The 17,382-nt window shown below is 46.3% G+C and overlaps 1 protein-coding gene across 1 annotated transcript; it reads right to left on the minus strand.

Moving 5' to 3' along the window:
• Positions 1-3,814: 3,814 nt before the first annotated feature.
• On the minus strand, positions 3,815-16,985 carry LOC119801007 (cytochrome P450 2U1). Its single transcript, XM_038311423.2, has 5 exons — positions 16,499-16,985; positions 11,234-11,869; positions 8,735-8,896; positions 7,262-7,429; positions 3,815-6,272 (listed from the first exon to the last, which is right to left on the minus strand). The coding sequence occupies exons 1-5, from the start codon at positions 16,944-16,946 to the stop codon at positions 6,094-6,096; spliced, it is 1,593 nt and encodes a 530-aa protein (XP_038167351.1). The 5' UTR covers positions 16,947-16,985; the 3' UTR covers positions 3,815-6,093.
• Between the last annotated feature and the right edge of the window lie 397 nt (positions 16,986-17,382).

The raw sequence follows: 17,382 nt of genomic DNA on the forward strand, positions 1-17,382 counted from the left end.
GACGGGCAGGATTTGGTAACAACCAAGAGCATTGATGGTTGTGTATGGGGGCATTCACTGAACAAGTTGTAATTTTCCTTTGGTTTATGGCTTCTGGGAATGAATGGGAATTATATTGTCGTTCTTTTAGGTTTCCTCTATCAGGAACTAAAGAGTTGTGGCTCCTTGGAGTGGCACAGCAGCAGAGCCCAGGACAGCTGATCGCAGGTTCACTTACTGAAGAACCCATGATGAATGACATTGCCTGAGATTTCACGAACAAAAGGGTCGAAATCAGTTTGTGGCCATAGTCCTCTGCTTGCACATCCCACGGAAAACATCCTTCCTACGGCAGACAGGTCAGCCAAGATTTCTAAGAACACTACCGGATAATTTTTACAAGTATTTCTTCAACATGACTGACTTCAAATAAGTGTCTCAAATTTTCTTATGCCAGCTGTTGCCCTTGAGCCAGCCACTTGGAAAACCTTTCTCTCCATCCCAAAGCACAGTGACATTTATTTCCAACTTGCAAGTAAAAATTAAAGTTAAAAAAGTCTAAAACATTGTTCTTTCGGGAACAAAGTGATTTAATAATAATAATTTTTAAAAGAACACTTAAAATGAATGTTTACAGAAAATGCTGGGTCAGCAAAATGACATGTGTGGTTAGGTCGATGCAGTCTGGATTAAACGCTTCGGGCCCTTGTGTATCTAACCTGTGGATGTGGCTGGGGATTTGTCCGTCAGGATTTTCCTAGTCTACAGCAAGTGGGACATCCGAATTGCTGAGAATGGGCTGCTCCCAGCCGGCTATCTCTAGCACATTTGCTCGAGAAGATACAAATAAATCACCAAGTAGGCCAGCGAGGATGGTGCAATGTGAATTCTTTATCACCCAAAGGGGAAAGGACCTGTGGACTCTGCCTTCGCAAATGAAACTCTGAATTTGTTTTCTTAGGGTTTCCACGGACCAAGTTTTATGCTTCTAAAGTGAACCATTAACTCAGTCTTCTGAACTACAGCAGTAACTAAATAGTCATCTTTCTGAGCCATTTTTATTGATTTTCATTCTTCGGCATTTATTCCGTGTGTGCAGACATACCATGGCTCACACATGGAGATCTTGTGACAACTTACAGAAGCTGGTTCTCTCCAGGACCAGCCATGATCAGTCATGTAGGAGAGATCAAACTCCAGAATCAAACTCAGGGTGTCAGGTTTGATAACAAGACTCTCTGCCCTCGGAGTCCTCTTGCTGGCCCTGGAGCAATTTCTACATACTCCCGTATGTTAAATGGTTGCACATGGAAGCAGCCAACACACATTCAGCCCTTTAATACGTTCGCCATTGTTCTAGGTGCTTCAGGTGAGTTAATTTATTAAATCCTCGTGATAATCCCATGCGGTAGAATTCTTTCATACACAGGGAAGCTGAAGCCTGGATAAAGGAATTTAGCCACTGTTGAACAGAAACTAGTAGAAGGAGAAACCAACCCTCTATACTTATTTCAAGATCTCCACATACACACTATGGCATGCTGGTGACTGCATTTACCCTCCTCCCTACAGTAATAATAACAAAATAACTGGATAATATATTTAAAGTTACCGCAGTGGGAGTTGGAAGATGGCTCATTTGGTAAAGTTTCTTCTGTACCTATATTTGGAGCCAGAGATTATTATTGTTTTAGTCCTTTATATTTGCTTACATAACTTCTTTCTTTTAAAGAACATAGCATACAACACCAGGATGGACTTAAGTTTTCCCCAGTGACAGATAATATTTTAGACTAAGAAAAACGAAGTGCTCTGATTCTGAACAAAAGAATTTTAACTTAACCTAGGCTTAGCTTCTCATCAGAACCGAGGCATGGAGGTAACCATCACTTCACAGATTCTGTAAAGAGACAATGTAGATAACACGTGTTATGTTTCCTTGCACCAAGTACGGTAAAACAAAGAGGTAAGTGTGGAAATGTAGGCCAGTGCTATTTCCTAGCAACTAGCATGTACAAGGCCCTCAGTTCAATTCCCAATCCCTAGCATAGGAATGCTATAACACAGCATAGAGGGAGAAGAGGGAGAGAGGGGGAAGAAGGCAGAGAGACAGAGAAGAGGAGGAGAAAGGAGGAGGAGAAGGAAGTGGAAGAGGAGGAGAAGGAGAAAGAGGAAGAGAAGGAGGAAGAGGATGAGGAGGAGGAGGACTTTTTTCTCTCCCTGGATAAGTGAGTTGGATGGCAAGCTTGATCCGAGTTAGAAAGTATTACTTGGAGCAACTGCCTTTTAAAAGAAAGTCACTTAACAAAATACCTACAGACTATCAAGGCCTAAGGATATTCTCTATGTTCATTATGAACAGATATTCTCTATATTAATTATTCTCTATATTAATTATGTGTCAAGAGTTTACTTGACACATACTGCACACTCAGGAGTGTGGATTCATTCTGGGTAAGAAAAATAAGGTTTGGTCAAGGAAGACCCCCTGAAAAATCTCCAGTGGGAACAGATGGCCCAGATGATCCAATGTTTCAGAACACCTCTGTAGCAGTTTCCTCTGAGTTCTGCATCCACAACAGCTTCAAGGCTGCTGGCTGAGATGATCCAGCCTCACAGAATACTCCAGTCAGGATTTGACCATAATCTTACATTTTCTTTGGGTCCCCATAAGATTATCAGTACCCTCAATCAGCAGGAAGTAGCCTAGAGAACTATATCCACATTCCCAAATAAAACGAATTGTTGATGCTTGTCTTTGTTTAGGGTGTTGGTTACAAGTTGTTATGGATAATGGTCAGGAAAAAAAAGCTAAACAAAGGAGATTAGATTCAGAGTTCTTGTTTTGAAAAGAAAATAAAAGGGGGGGGGGAATGCTGTGGAATAATGCTCCTGTACACGGTAAAGATCTGTCACTCATATTGGTTTAATAAAACACTGATTGGCCAGTAACCAGGCAGGAAGTATGGGCAGGGAAACCAAACTAGGAGAATTCTGGGAAGAGGAATGGCAGAGACACAGTCATCATCCAGAAACAAAGGAGGCAGATGAGAATGCCTTACTGAGAAAAGGTACCAAGCCACATGGCTAAACATAAATAAGAATTATGGGTTAATTTATGTTTTAAGAGGTAGTTAATAATAAGCCCAAACAATAGGCCAGACAATTTATAATTAATATAAGCCTGTGTGTTTATTTGGAAGTGAATGGCTGTGGGGCTGGGTAGGACAGAAACTTCTGCCTACACAGCATTGTAGACGTGCATACACCATTCATCTCAGTCAACAGACACAACAATATTGTTGATATCACTAGTTAATCTCTAGAGACACACACCAAGAATTTGCCACAACAGGTTTACACAAGATACAGCCTTCTCTAATCTGTGTAGGGGTTTGGTGTGAGACATAAGAAAATTTGGCTCAGCAGTTAAAAGTACTTGCTTTTACAGGGGACCCAGGTTCAGTTCCCAGCACCCACATGGCAGTTCACAAATATCTGTAACCCCAGTCCCAGGGGACGACATCTTCTCGCCCCCGTGGACACTAAGCATGTGTGCAGTGCACAGATGCACATCAGGCAAAATTTTCACACAATCAAATAAATTACAGAAAAAGTGTTTTGCCGGGACATCTTTCTATACCAGGTCCTCTGAGGGAATATTTTAAAATAAGTTACCCTCTTATCTAAAGGCCAGGTTTGTACTACATTGTGCCCCCCGCCCGGCCTTGAGGTCTGTTTCCTCTTCCTTTTTGACTAACATTTGGTAAAAACAACAAAAATTGCTAAGCAACTAAAAATAAGCAAACAAACCAGACATGACACCGTGTCCTTAAAAATTAAAGGTTTAATAAGAGCGCCATCAAAGATAAGGTCTAGACCTTGTTAGACCCCGAAAACTAAAGTCATTTTCACATTTCAGATGAATCGGGAAGTGCATAAAATATCGGTAGATTCGGGAAAAGCACAGTTCCTCTGTGGCAAAGTGTATAAAGGGAATCTCGGAGCGCTGCCGCGGGAGGCACGGTATTAAACTGGATAAACACAGGACCCTGACGTCATCTCCTAGAAGGCAGAAGTCTTTTTCAAGTACGATATGAAGTCTTTGGTTAGGAGGTCGAGAAATTCACATGAGTCGAGGAGTAAGGACCATGCGGGTGTCAAATCAGGACAAGCTATCCTGGTCAAGGTGCAGCGTGCCCAACCGCGTGCCATTTTGTCCATGCGGTGTGCAGCCCCACTCCGCCCCTCCACACTCAGTGTGCTGACCTAAAATCAGTCCTCGGGGCACTTAAAGATCAGCCTGCACTTCTTGTACCTATTTTAAAAGTGCTTATAACTTATAAAAAGGAAAACATTATGGTGGAGAATATAAAGAATGAAGAATCAAAAATTAATCAATACTCAGTTATACAATATTCCACCTTTCCCTTTTTACTTGTAGGTTTTTATTCAGCAGCTGGCATTTTGCCCCTCGGTAAGCATTTGGGGGTCTGCCTGGGTACCTGGGCAAGAAGGCTGTGGGAAGATGCTGGAAGCCTTCATTCTGTATTAGGTTTTAGTGGCTAAGGCATCGTTCTACATTTGCCTAATATGGTTACTTCAAATGATACAAAAAGCCTAGTAAATGTTTAAACACTGGCTTAAACAGGTAGGGCAAAATTACACTGCAATTTAAAACTATCCTAAAGGACAGCAATAAACATACACAGAGATGGGCTCTCCCCTCAAGCACCTTCCCTAACTCACTCCCAAGTTGCCTGGGCATCTGCCAAAAATAAGGCACGGGGAGGCAGAGGCAGCAGTGTGGAGCCTGGCCTCAGGAGGTCCACTGGGATAAAGAGGGACATGGTAACCGAGGACGCAGCTTCAGGACCACGTGGGGTCAATACTGAGAAGGGCTCAGAAAATGCTTTCCAGTCACAAGTCAAGTGAGTTAGAGACCAGTGAAGGTGTTTTTGTAATCACGGGCCTTAGCACTGCAAAGCCTCAGCTCCCTTGGCGTGAGGATTACACATAAAGAAAACACTCATACGGTGCCTCTCTAAGAAACGCTCACATCATCACGGTTCCTTCCACAGTGCTGTGGGAGACCCGAGGGAAGGGCCAGACTCGGGTACGCTGAGCTGCACTCTGTTCACTGTAACGGATGGCTTTGTCCCGCTCACCCTCACCCCTAGCAGCAGGAGGCCACAGTCATCCACACTGTCATAACGCCGGTCCCACATTTTCTCGCGGTCCCTGGAAGGGTCATTAGAGGCCACCCTATGAAGAAATGGCTTCTCATCGTGGAGAGTATTCAAGTTAGTCACACTATGGCTGGTAACACAACAGGAGAGGAGGGTTCAGAATCATCTGAATGAGAAATCGTTTTTTGATCAATCCCACAATTCCATGACTCGGTTTCCTAGCCCAGCATCCAGAGCCCAGGTCAAGGCAGAGCTGCCCATCTGCTGGGCAGAAGGGACCTGGGCTGTGAACCAGGCTCTCAGCTTCTGTGGTTACAGACAGCGGACACATAGGTAGACAATGACATCATGAGAATGATTCTCTTTTTCCGCATCGTATGGGGCAAGGGGACATTTCATCCTAACTTTATAAAAAGTAAAGAACCCAGCCCTAAGCCCAAAAGATACTCCTAAGACAAGCCCAAGGAAAATGACGTAGGCCCTAGGCAAAGAAAAAGAAAAAAATTAAAAAGAAAAACTTCTACCTCAATATAACCTAGGCCTGCATCCCTTTCTGACCAAGTGTCCATGCTGAACTCACTTCCATGTGAGGACCCTAGAAGGCCTGGAGGCAGATCTACTCCCCAACTGTCCAGCGTTTGCTAAGAGCAGAGATGCCATGAGAAAGTTCATTACCCTCATTTTACCGTGGGATGATGGGGGCTGAGATGAGATCTGCTCCTGATGGAATCTGCACAACTAGATCCATCATCCATGCGTCCCATTGGGCAGGAGGCATCCGTGGTGCAGCGCCCAGCCCCTCCAGGGCTCTCGTCTAGAGCCTCTCTTGGCTGTGCTGAGTCGCTGGGCCCACGCTCAATGGCACAGAAGACTGTCTAGGACACGGATTTGGCTGTTGTCCCCTCCTCTCTTCTCAGGGGCACCTTCATCTCTTTGAGACAGTTACATTAAATGGATGGGGGGCTAGCGTCAGACCGAATCTTCCAGTCATGATGGGCTTCTCAGAACCCGCGGGTAGGGCAAAGGTGAAGCTCTGCATCAGGCTCACGAACATCAGGAACAACTCCATCTTTGCCAGCTGCTCTCCCATACACACCCGCTTCCCTAAAAGTGAGATCGGAGAAGGGGCGGTTATGATACAGCCCTGTGCATTTGTAGCAGGTGTCTGACCTGAGTCGGTGGAGTTTTAAAGTAAAATTGCCACACCAACCACAGTCTGCTTCAGTTGATCTACGCACACAGGCGTTCACCACTGTGTTCCTAGCCACGGATCCCATGCGGGAGTCACCCTGCCGCTCACCTTCCCTGTCACCTGGAGGACTAAGAGGGAAATCAGATGAAAGTTTCTAGAACCTTTCATTTCCACAGAAAGGACTTTGTGTGCCTGAATCCAGGAACCTAAAGAAAGACCTGAGGGTAGAGAAGCTCTCACACAAACCTAGGAGACTAGGGCCTGTTTGTTCTCAGGCCTATGACATGGGAGAGACACTTGCTGACACCGGAGCCCTGACAACCAAGACCTGACAACCCGAATTCAATTCCTGGGGCCCCATAGTGGGAGAGAGCTGGCTATTTCAAGTTGTCCTTTGGTGTGTGCTGGGACATTTGTCTCCCTCCCCACCACATGCATGCACACACGCACACGCGCGCACACACACACATAAAATAAGCGAATAAAATATAATTTTAAAAAGTTGTGCTTAACTTTTCCAATAGTCCGTTAACTTCCCATTCTTCTCGGGCCCCAAAGAGCCTAAGCAGCCCGGGAAGGAAGATTTCTAGTCGTAAAGATTAAGCCCAACTCCCTCCTCCTTTCTTCTTTCTCTCCTGGGGATGGAAGCGAGGGGCTCAGACAGGCAAGGCAGAGCGAGCACTCCGCCACTGAGTCACATCTGTCTGTTCTCTACTTTCACTTTTTTTTTTTTGAAGAAAAAAAGTTGGGTCAGCAAAACAACTCAGTAGGCACGACACAACTTCTGCAAGTTGTCTTCTGTTTGCTACACCTACATATATACACCTCAGACATGCACGCACGCACACACACACACACACACACACACGATGATGAAGTTAAAAACCAAGGTTTAACTGACCTATCCCAAAAGGAATAAAAGTTTCTCTTTTCAGAAGTTGTCCCTGGTCATCCAGAAATCGATCAGGACAGAAGTCATCTGGCTTCTCCCAAATGGCCGGGTCTCTGTGCACTGACCACAGGTTGGGAATGACCACCGTGCCTTTAGGAATAGTGTATCCTTGGAGGACTACAGACAACAAACGGAAGTCAGAGCCACGCTCTCACTATTCATTTTCTTCAACATCACTGTTTCAAGAGTGAAACTATTTATCGACTTAACACTGTAATCGGCAGAGACCAAGTTCTGAGGTTCTTGAGGGGAGACAGAAGATCTGATCAACCAGCACATTCTCTGTCTGAGATCGGAGGGGCGGGGCTAGGTGCTGAATCAAGTCAGACCCTATGAGCCAAGTCAGGCCATAAAAACTTAAAATCAAGAAAAAACACTAATAGGACATTCATGTAAGCTTTCCCCATGATTTATATACTCTTAAGATCCACTCAGAATGTGTCTAAATCAGGGTTACTATTACCATAATGGAATATAGTATGACCAAAGCAACCTGCGGATCGAGACCCCTTGGGGGGTGTGTCAAATGACCCTTTCACAGTGGTTGCCTAAGACCATCAGAAATATCAGACTTTACGATTCATGACAGTAGCAAAATTACAGTTATGACGTAGCAATGAAAATAATCTTACGGCTGAGGTCACCACAACATGAGGAACTGTAATAAAGGGTCACCACATGAGGAAGGTTGGGAACCTCTGCCCTTCGGCCGATATTCTGGAAGCATTTTTTAAATTCAGGTTGCCCCTCTCGGATGACCGTAGCTTGTGTCAGGCTGACATAAAACTACGCAGCAGAGTGGAAGAGCTTACAGGCCTATCTGGCCACTCGACAACATGATGGGGAGGGGACACTATGAAAAAAGATCTGCAGGCAGCTCGACTCCCACGATCGCCAGCTGCAGGCCGACCAAGACCCCACAGGGGCTGGGTACTACACTGGGTCTAATTTGCCTACTGGGCTGTCTCGAGACACCTTAAACTCTGTCCTCCCCAACAACCTGTCTCCGCCTCTCTGAAACTGAGCCACCCCTGAAGTCCCAATTCTCCTGCTGCAACTTCCCTGGGACTACAGGTGGGTGGTGCCCTTTGTTATAATGGGGAGGGTCAGACTGGGACATTCTGGTTTTTAAATAAGTATACTTTGGTTGCAGAATTTTTAAAAAACAAAGTGAGCTAATTTGGGAACAACTAGAGAGGGGCCCCTGTCAACTCCAGAATGGCTTCTGCCCAAACAGCTGATGTGAAGAATGACATTGTTTTGCTAGTGCAAATACACGGGCACCCGGGGCCAGGGGGCTCCTGGTAATGACTACAGGGCCTGCACCAATGATGATGGTTAAGGGTCACAACAATCTCTGGATCTCCCAGCTGTGAGCACACCCCTCCCCACATTCTGCAGGCCCTCAGGCTCCTAACTTGCCTGTTTTCTCTGAAGTCATATGAGGAATGGCGAGGGGCACAGCCATGGACAACCTCTGCACCTCCATGATGGTGGCTTCTGTGTATGGCATCTGGGCCTTGTCTGTGAGGGAAGGAAGGCGGTCACAACCAATGACCCTTTCAATTTCTTCATGGACCTTTTCTATGCAAAAAGAAAAAGAACAGAGCACACATAAGCCTGGGAGACCTGAGTCAGCAATGTTATGCGAACTTTACCCAGCAAGGGATCAGTGGCCAATGATGACCTCATTCAGGACTGGGAGGGACAAGAAGCCATTGGGGGTGGGGCTCTGCAGAACAGAGTGGGCAAAAGAAACAGCATTCCGGCCTCAGAGGCACCCAGCATTAAACTCTCACGTGACCATGTGACTCTCTAAGCTGTAACAGTATGTGAAAGTCCAAAATATACAAGGAACCCTACCCGTGGGTCTGCCATAGTTGAGGGCATCCCGCAAAACCCTGTGGTTGCAGGTCTGTTCCCCACAGTGGTGTCATTAAGAGGGAGGACCTCCTGGGAGGATTTAGGTCTAGGGGGTACAAGCCTGGAACTTCCTTCCTTGTCATCTGCATTTGCCCAGAGGAAAGTCCCCTCCGCAATGCACTGCCTTAGCACAGTTCCCCTGGCAACAGAGTCAACAGGCCACAGACTGAATCTTCAAAACCACAAGCTGAAATAAGACTCTCTTGTCCGCTGATTAGCAACCCCACTTGGTTGCAGCACTGAAAAGCTGGCTAACGTGGGTTCATAAATGTGTACTCCTCACCAACCTGGACTCTGGAGACTCAAAAGCTTTATATAATAACAAAGCTACTGTCTTAAGCAACTAAGTTTGGGAATAAGATGTTGCTTAGCAATAGCTAGTCAAAACAGGGAGCCACGACGACTATGGCAGGAAAAACATGGACCCTTGAAGAAGTTCACAATTCCACCTCCTGGGGCTTTGACACCTTCCATGGTGTCTTGGTCCCTTTTCAGGCTCTGTAACAGAAAACCTGGAGCTGGGTGCTTTATAAAGAAACACTGAGCTCACAGTTCTGGAAGACCCAAGCCCAAGAACAGCAGCCTCTCTTTGGTTACCAGCAGCTAGCATGGTGCGAGCATGTGCAAGGGAGTGGCCATATGGCAACTAGGAATCCCGAGGGACTCAGGGGCCAAGGCTGCTACTTTTGTAATTACCTGCTCTCACGGGAACTAACTAGGGCCCCGTAAGAACTACATTAGCCTGCTGGAGGATGCAAGAGAATGCGCGGGGAAAGGATTCAGCCGTGCTTTTTCAGGTCTTCCTTCACATACTTGACTCCTCAAAAACCTTGGTCTCCAAGCTAAGCTTTCTCAAGTTCCTGCGACTAACTACCTCGCTCTAGGTATCTCAAGGTTCTACCTCCTCAATATGACACCACCGAGGACCAAACTTCTAGCACATAAACCTCCATGGGATACCTTCAAATCATAGCCCACTGATAGCACGTAGCAGAAGGGGCTAGACTGAGCCAACTAAATTAAAGGTATAGACATGGAGAACACATCCTGAGCTGTTCAGTGTATCCCCATCCAAGTACAGCTATACTCCATGGAATAATACTTCAGTCAATCACAGACCAGATACACAAGTGTGGTCCTATAAGGTTATACTGCCTGGTGACACTATGGTGACCTTAGTTTAAGTGTACTCTGTAATGGCAGCATCATCTCCTAATGCCACAGTCTCAGTACACGAACCCATTACTAAGTAGCACAGGTTTTAAAATCAGATCATCTCCCCCCAGTCAAATTTAAGTCAGGAGATGTGAACCTGGAAGCAGGGTCAGAGCGCTGTGGCTTTGGGGGCTCTGAAGACAAAGGACCACAATCAAACAAGCTGGAAAGAAATAGGGAATGAATTTTCCTCTAGGGCCTCCAGAGGGCCACAACAGCCCCGTCTTTAGCCCAGGGAAGCACACACCATACTTCTGATATAACTTAGAACAAATGCAGGTGTGTTCAGGTGACTAGCTTTGTAGTGACAGCTGAGGTAGAAACCAACACACCATGCGCCCCTACTCATCCAGGATTAGCTGCCACTGCCACTGCCACTGCCACTTGCTGTCACTGGGTGGGTGTGGGAGGACCAGCTGTGACTTTCACTGACTTTTTGGGGCTTGTGTTGTCCATTTTCAAAGCAAGCTGAAAAGGCGCAGATGACCATGAGCACTAGCTTATCCCTACAACACCCCACGTCTCCAACGCTCCTCCACTCTCAGAGATTTCACGGGGAACTGGACTGTGGAGATTGAAGCAGGGTTGAGCGAGCCACGGCACTAGTCTTTCTAGACACTTGAGCCTTCACTGTTCACGTCTTAAGCTTCCTATAAAACGCAAGTGTTTACTTTGTTTTCCAGCCTGGGAACGTGAGGGCCCAAAGCCAGCGGATCACAGAGGTTGCTACCTGGTTTAAATTACCTGCCTTTACCCTGAGGAAAGAACAAATCTATCAATTACTTTGCACGTCTGGGTTCACTGACATATACAGCAGGCACCAAAGCAAAGAGTTGGTTGTGGTGTCGGTGCCAGCAACGAAGAGGTCCCCAATGATGTAGAACAGGTAATCCTCATTAAAGCTAGTGCTGCTGCCGGCTCTCCGCTCCTCCTCCATGTGCAGAAGGTACATGTCTATGAAGTCCTGAGGGTTGCTGGCATCGAGAGACTCCTGGTGCTCTTTGATGATGTTTTTAAGGAAGCAGGTGATGTCCCTTTCGATCTGCCTTAGTTCCTTCCATGGCCCAAAGGGAAGGTAGTAAAACCAGGAGCAGATGTTGATCAGGAAGATCTGGCTGTGCAAGCAGATTTCTAAGCCTCGAGACATGAAATCCAGCACCTTCTTAAACTCCTTGTTTGTGTAGTCGAAGCGCTGGCCGAAGCACAGAGAACAGATGATGTTAGAGACGGCATTGCTGATGATGGGGAAGGGGCTGAAGGGGGTGTCTCCGTGTTTCTGCATTTCCTCTTTTACATACTTGAACTCCTCAATAATCTTGGGCTCCAGGCTAAGCTTTCCCAAACCAAAATGACGAAGCGTCGAGTGTGAGAATTTCCTCTGCTGTTTCCAGATCGCGCCATAGTGTGCGAACACAATTCCTGCCAAGGACGGAGAGGAAGGTGAGAGCAGGGCCTGTGAAGGGCAAGCAGGACCTGCCAAGGGGTGTATTCTGTATTTTCAAGTCTCTCAGCCAAAAGACAACCAATCAGGTTTCATTCTAAAGACATTTGTTTCCAATAAACGCTGAGTGTAAATTAGGGTCACTGGCTAAAAAAGTTATTTATTGATTTATTGTAACTTCTGGTAAAATGAAAAGCAATGAGTTTTTATGCCTAAAATTACTGTGCATTTAAATATCTTTCTATGTCACAACAGAAGATTCAGGCTTAAAAAAAAACCTTTCAAACCAAAAACACCCGTACTTGCAGCAGGCTTTCTTTTGTACCATCAACCAGCTCCCAAATCATGACACGGAGACATGTTCTTGATTATGAATGCTCAGCCTTATCTTATGCTTGTCCCACTAGCTCTTAGAACTCACCTCAACCTGTTTCTCTTCATCGACATTTTGCTTTGGGGCTTTTTACCTTTCTTTCATTTCGTAGGTCCTATCCCATGTTTGGCTGGCTGGAGGCTGGCTGGTTGGCTGGTCCCAGGTACCTCTCTTTCTCCTCCCCTCCCCTCCCCTCCCCTCCTCTCCCCTCCCCTCCCCTCCCCTCTCTTTTCCAGTCCTTTATCATCTTAGCCAGAGTTCCTTCCTGTGGGGAACAGATGGAATCCTGAACAAATGTGCGTTGCTGACGTGAGCAAGGCCACGTTAAGGACTCCAATGCCTCAGACTAAGGAACAGTAAAGACCTAAAACAGTACCACAAGCTAGGACCAAGTGTTGAAACGCATGAGTCCATGGGGGACAGTCCACATTCAAACCAACACCAAGTTCTGAGTCCTTAGCATGTGGTGTGCTGTAGATGGAACACCGTCCTTGTTCTGGTGTTGAGTTCTTAAAGTGCCTCTGTAACGTGTCTTTCAAGAGTGCAGGTTTATCTCAGTAGTACAGTGCAGAACTGCCATACACAGAGTCCTGGGTTCAATCCCCAGCAATGGGAAAAGAGAAGCATTTCAATATAAACATCTATGTAGACAAATGCATGGTTGAATATGGACATCCTCCAAATTTAACAGACATCACTAAGGGTAAATTGATGAGCCATAAAATATGGATATCTTCATATGAATAGACACTGTCATATGCCTGTTCTAAGTAGACTCAGAATGGAGCAAAAATACATCTACAAGGCTATGAATATCTGTGTTAAGCAGTTGCTATCACTCGATACTTGCAATTTCCTGTTTTTTTGCCACTAGAGCACTGAAATGTATCTCCTGTGATTTCATTCGCATTTCTGTGACAGTGTGGGCTTCTTAGTTCACGATTCACAATTACTGTGTGGATATTTTCTTACTATATATTTTAAATGCATAATTAACCTTCATGTGATTTTTGATAAGTATAAGCTTTAAATTTAAAGACACCATGTGTAAATTTTTTAAAAATTATCTAATTTGTGTGTGTGTGTGTGCCATGTGTTTGTGCCCACAGAAGCCAGAGAGGGCATGGTTTCCAGGCAGTTACAGGTGGCTGTGAACTATCTGACACAGATGCTGGATCTGAACCCAGGACCTCTGAAAGAGCAGGAAGTGCTCCTAACCACTGAGCAATCTCTCCAGTCCACATGTATACATTTTTTTAAAGATAGGATGTCACTTAAACCTACACTAGTCTTGAAGTTGTGAAAAATCCTCCTGCCTCAACCTCCCAACTTAGAAACTATAGGTGTGTGTCACTGTGCCTGTCTAACAACCTTTTTCTTGTGATTTGTGCTCTGTGTTTTGTTTTAAAAACCCCTTTCTAGCAGGAATTTAGAAATACATCATCATCTTATAAAATTCTAAAACTTTGACTTTGAGAACAGATTTGCTTTTTAAAGATGTGTTTTTATTTTATGTCTATGCACGCTCTGCCTGAATGTATGTTTGTACACCATGTGTGTGCTTAGTGTCTACTGAGACCAGAGAAGGGTGTTGGAGTCACAGATGGCTCTAAACTGCCCTGTGGGTGCTGGGAACTGAACCCAGGTCCTTTGGAAGAGTAGCAAGTGCTCTTAATCACTCTTAATCACTGAGCCGTTTCTCTGGTGCCCAGATTTTGACTGTCATGTCTAATTTTCTATAATTTACCTATAAGTGAGGTATAAATACAAGTATGTTTTTAGTACAGACTGGGGGGAGTAACGTGTGTGGTCAGGTGCATGAGGAGACGAAAAGATGGCCTGAGTCCCCTCTTCTGTCACTTTCTGCCATAGTTCATTGACTCTCTCACTGCATCTGGAACCCATCACTAGGTTGGTGGCCTGTTGAGGGATATTTGAACGCACTCTGTGAAACCCACCCTCTGATTGATTTAATATAGAGATGAATGACCATGACCAACAGCTAGGCAGGAGAGGATAGGCAGGACTTGTGGAGAGAGACAAGAACTCTGGGAGGAATCTGAGGCACGGGGAATTAGCCAGAGAGAAGCCGAGGGAGTTGGATGTACAATATGGAGAGGTAACAAGCCATGTGGCAGAATATAAAAGGGTTAATTTAAGTTACAAAAGCTAGTTGGGAACAAAACCAAGCTAAATAAGCTCTCGTAATTAATAAGAAGTCTTCATCTCACTTGAGAACTGGCAGTCCAAAGAAAAGTCCTGCTACAATAGTCATAAAGCCAAAGTGATTCTCCTATCTCAGCATCTGGAACACAATTCCAAACACTGGTTCTGTTCACTGTGACCTATGGCTATAAAGTCAGGGAGTTGCCACTTAAATTGAATGAGCGGTGTAGAGAACATTGGAGGGCCAAGCCAAGATACATTGCTTTGTCTTCCTTCATGAGTGGCCAAATTACTTGGGTGTTCTTGATCTAAATTTCATCTAGAGTAAACTTCTAAAGACTCCTGTCTTAATCTAGAAGCATCTTGCACAGTGGCTGTCATAAGCCCTCCATCTTGAACCCATCTCTAGCCAAGAGGCAAACAAGATGCACTGTAAACCAGAATATTTGCCTTCTGTCTCCTGCAGAGGCTGGAGTGGTCTTAGGAACGAGAACTAAGTACACTTTCTATAGCACTCAAATTCTGCCTGTCTTAGCCCAGTGCTCACTTCTGTCTCCTTGTATTAAAGATGCCTCCAATTTCAGAGCCTTCCTGAGGCTCCATGGGGGCCGGGCGGGGGTAGGGAGAGGGTCCACAGGAAAGTTAGGAATCAGGGTGAGGGAGGGGATGTCAAAGTGTGAAATCATATACCACCCACCATCAAGTAAAGTGATGGCTTTAGTCTGTACTTCAGTGTCTAAAGACAGAATACAGGATTGGCAGATAGCTAAAGAGGAGAGATCAGCACCTCAGTGTCTGCAGAGGGAGATACACATGGAGTATGGGAACCAAGTTGAAACCATGGGGCACAGTCTTGAAATATCAGTGAAATAGCCACTGCCTCTCCCCTAATAGTCTTTTAAATTTAATCTCAGGCAAGATCTTAAGACGTGTACAGACAACAGCCACGTTCTTTGCGAAAACATTAGAGATGCTATGAAGCAACAAATCCGGTTCAACAGGCTCCTAGCTTGACTTCTGTTTTTGTTTGTTTGTTTTGTTTTGTTTTTCCAAGAGGTTTCTCTGTACAGCCAAGGCTGTTTTAGAACTTGCTTTGCAGACCAGGCTGGCCTTGAACTCACTGAAATCCACCCGCCTCTGCCTCCCAAGTGTTGGGATTGAAGGCGAGTACAACCACCTGGCTGGCTTCTGGACTTTCTTAAGGAAAAATATCTTGTTATACTTTTGCAAATTGAAAGTCATTGGATGGAGGGGCCTTGAAGTTGGTTCAAGACACCCCAAGACCAAGTTCTCAGAACAAAGGAAGACTTATTCACCCCAGAGGGACGGAGAGCAGAGAGAGATAAGGGATAGGAGATAGATGAAGAGGGAGAAGGTGATGGAACAAGGGAGAACGGGGCAAGGGAGAGGGGAAAGGATGTTTGTGGGAGAGTGATAAAGGAGTGTCTCTGGATAGAGAGGAGGAAGAGTTGGCCTGTAGGCAAATGGCAGTGTATACAGGTAAAAGGAAAAACCCAGTGTTAGGATGAGCTGGTTAATTTTGATTGGGCATATTAATTAAGGTGGCCAAAGGGGCTTTTGATTGCTGAACTTCAATACTTTGATAGCTGGAACTTCGTAGTCAGCCTCAGAAGAAAGGGGCCAAATTAAAAATTGGCCCTGGGTAGCTAGCTTTAGGAATATAATCTAACAGTTTTTAGGACGGCCGAAAGAATGGGGGAGAACGCAAGGCTTGCCAGAGCCATATTTGCCATGATCGGGCTAACTTGAGTCCCTTCACTGGGTGAAAAGAATTTTCTTTTCCCTTTTCTAACAGGGCCAAAGTTTAGGAATGTTGGGGTCACAGACCTATGAGTGAGGAGGCCTCTAATTCCATACTTTTGTATTCCCCTCCCCGCCCCCATTCCTAACTTTACCGTGGGTCTCCCACTTTTACCTCGCACTAGAAACCACGTCTCCAGCACACACACACACACACACACACACACACACACACACACACACACACTTAGGGCAGGAAGCAGGTGGTCACCTGCTGCCCCAGGTCCGCAGCCCGCGGCATGCTCACCCTTCTCTTTGGTCATGATGGAGATGAGCGGCATCCGCGGGCGGTCACTGAACACTTCAGCCTGCTGCACTAGTGCCTCGCGCACGCTTTGGAAGTCGCTGAGGACCACCACCAGACGGTGACCGATGAACAAGCTGAAGACGTTGCCGTAGACGCCCGCCAGCTTGGCCAGGCGCACGTGCGAGCCCACGGTGTCGGTCTGGCCTCCCTGGCCCAGCCAGAACTGCAGCCGCAGGAAGCGGGGCACCAGCAAGTGCCCGAAGTTACCCACGAGTGGCCGGGGTGCGGGCCCGGGAGGGATGCCGCATGCGCGCTGCCGCAGCAGCCAGACCCAGCCCAGCAGCAGTGCCAGCCCGCAAAGCAGCAGTGCGCCTCCCGCCGCCCGAAAGTGCAGCCCAGCTCCCGGCTGCTCCCCAGCCGCGGGATGCGGATCCGCGGGCGAGGACATGCTCTAAGTGCGGGTGGAGCAGACGCGACTGGCAGCGTGGCTGGAAGGTCAGGGGCGGGGTAGGGCAAGTCGATCTCTTCGGATTGGCTAAGACGCGTGCCCCTCTCCGCTTCGTCCAATCATCTTCTCCAACGTTGAGTAAGGGCGGGGCCGCCCTCGGACAGCTGGTAGAGGGCGGTGGGTGGAGGCCGGGGTAACTTGCTTAGCTGTCCTTAATGTGTGTTGTTTGTTTTTGTTTTGTTTGTTTGTCACGTCTGCGTCGCGCGCTAGCAGAAGCGGGATCCTCCGGAGAGTGAGAGCTTTCTGTGGATTTCTGCGTGTGACTTGATTTTATCAAAACATTTACAGGTTGGAAAGCTTTATCCTTGGCATTAGACCAGACCTGAGACGCTGAGTTCATAATAAAAAATGTGATTTACAGATATTCCAACACCAC

Source organism: Arvicola amphibius, chromosome 14 (genome assembly GCF_903992535.2).
Source record: "Arvicola amphibius chromosome 14, mArvAmp1.2, whole genome shotgun sequence".
In the NCBI taxonomy this organism is placed as follows: domain Eukaryota; kingdom Metazoa; phylum Chordata; class Mammalia; order Rodentia; family Cricetidae; genus Arvicola; species Arvicola amphibius.

Excerpts from the sequence above, each read along its gene's own strand:
- LOC119801007 (XM_038311423.2), bottom strand. The coding sequence starts at position 16,946 with ATGTCCTCGCCCGCGGATCCGCATCCCGCGGCTGGGGAGCAGCCGGGA. Across the intron at positions 11,870-16,498 it reads CATCATGACCAAAGAGAAGG|GAATTGTGTTCGCACACTAT; the intron begins GTGAGCATGCCG and ends CGTCCTTGGCAG. Across the intron at positions 6,273-7,261 it reads TTTTATTCCTTTTGGGATAG|GGAAGCGGGTGTGTATGGGA; the intron begins GTCAGTTAAACC and ends TCTCACTTTTAG.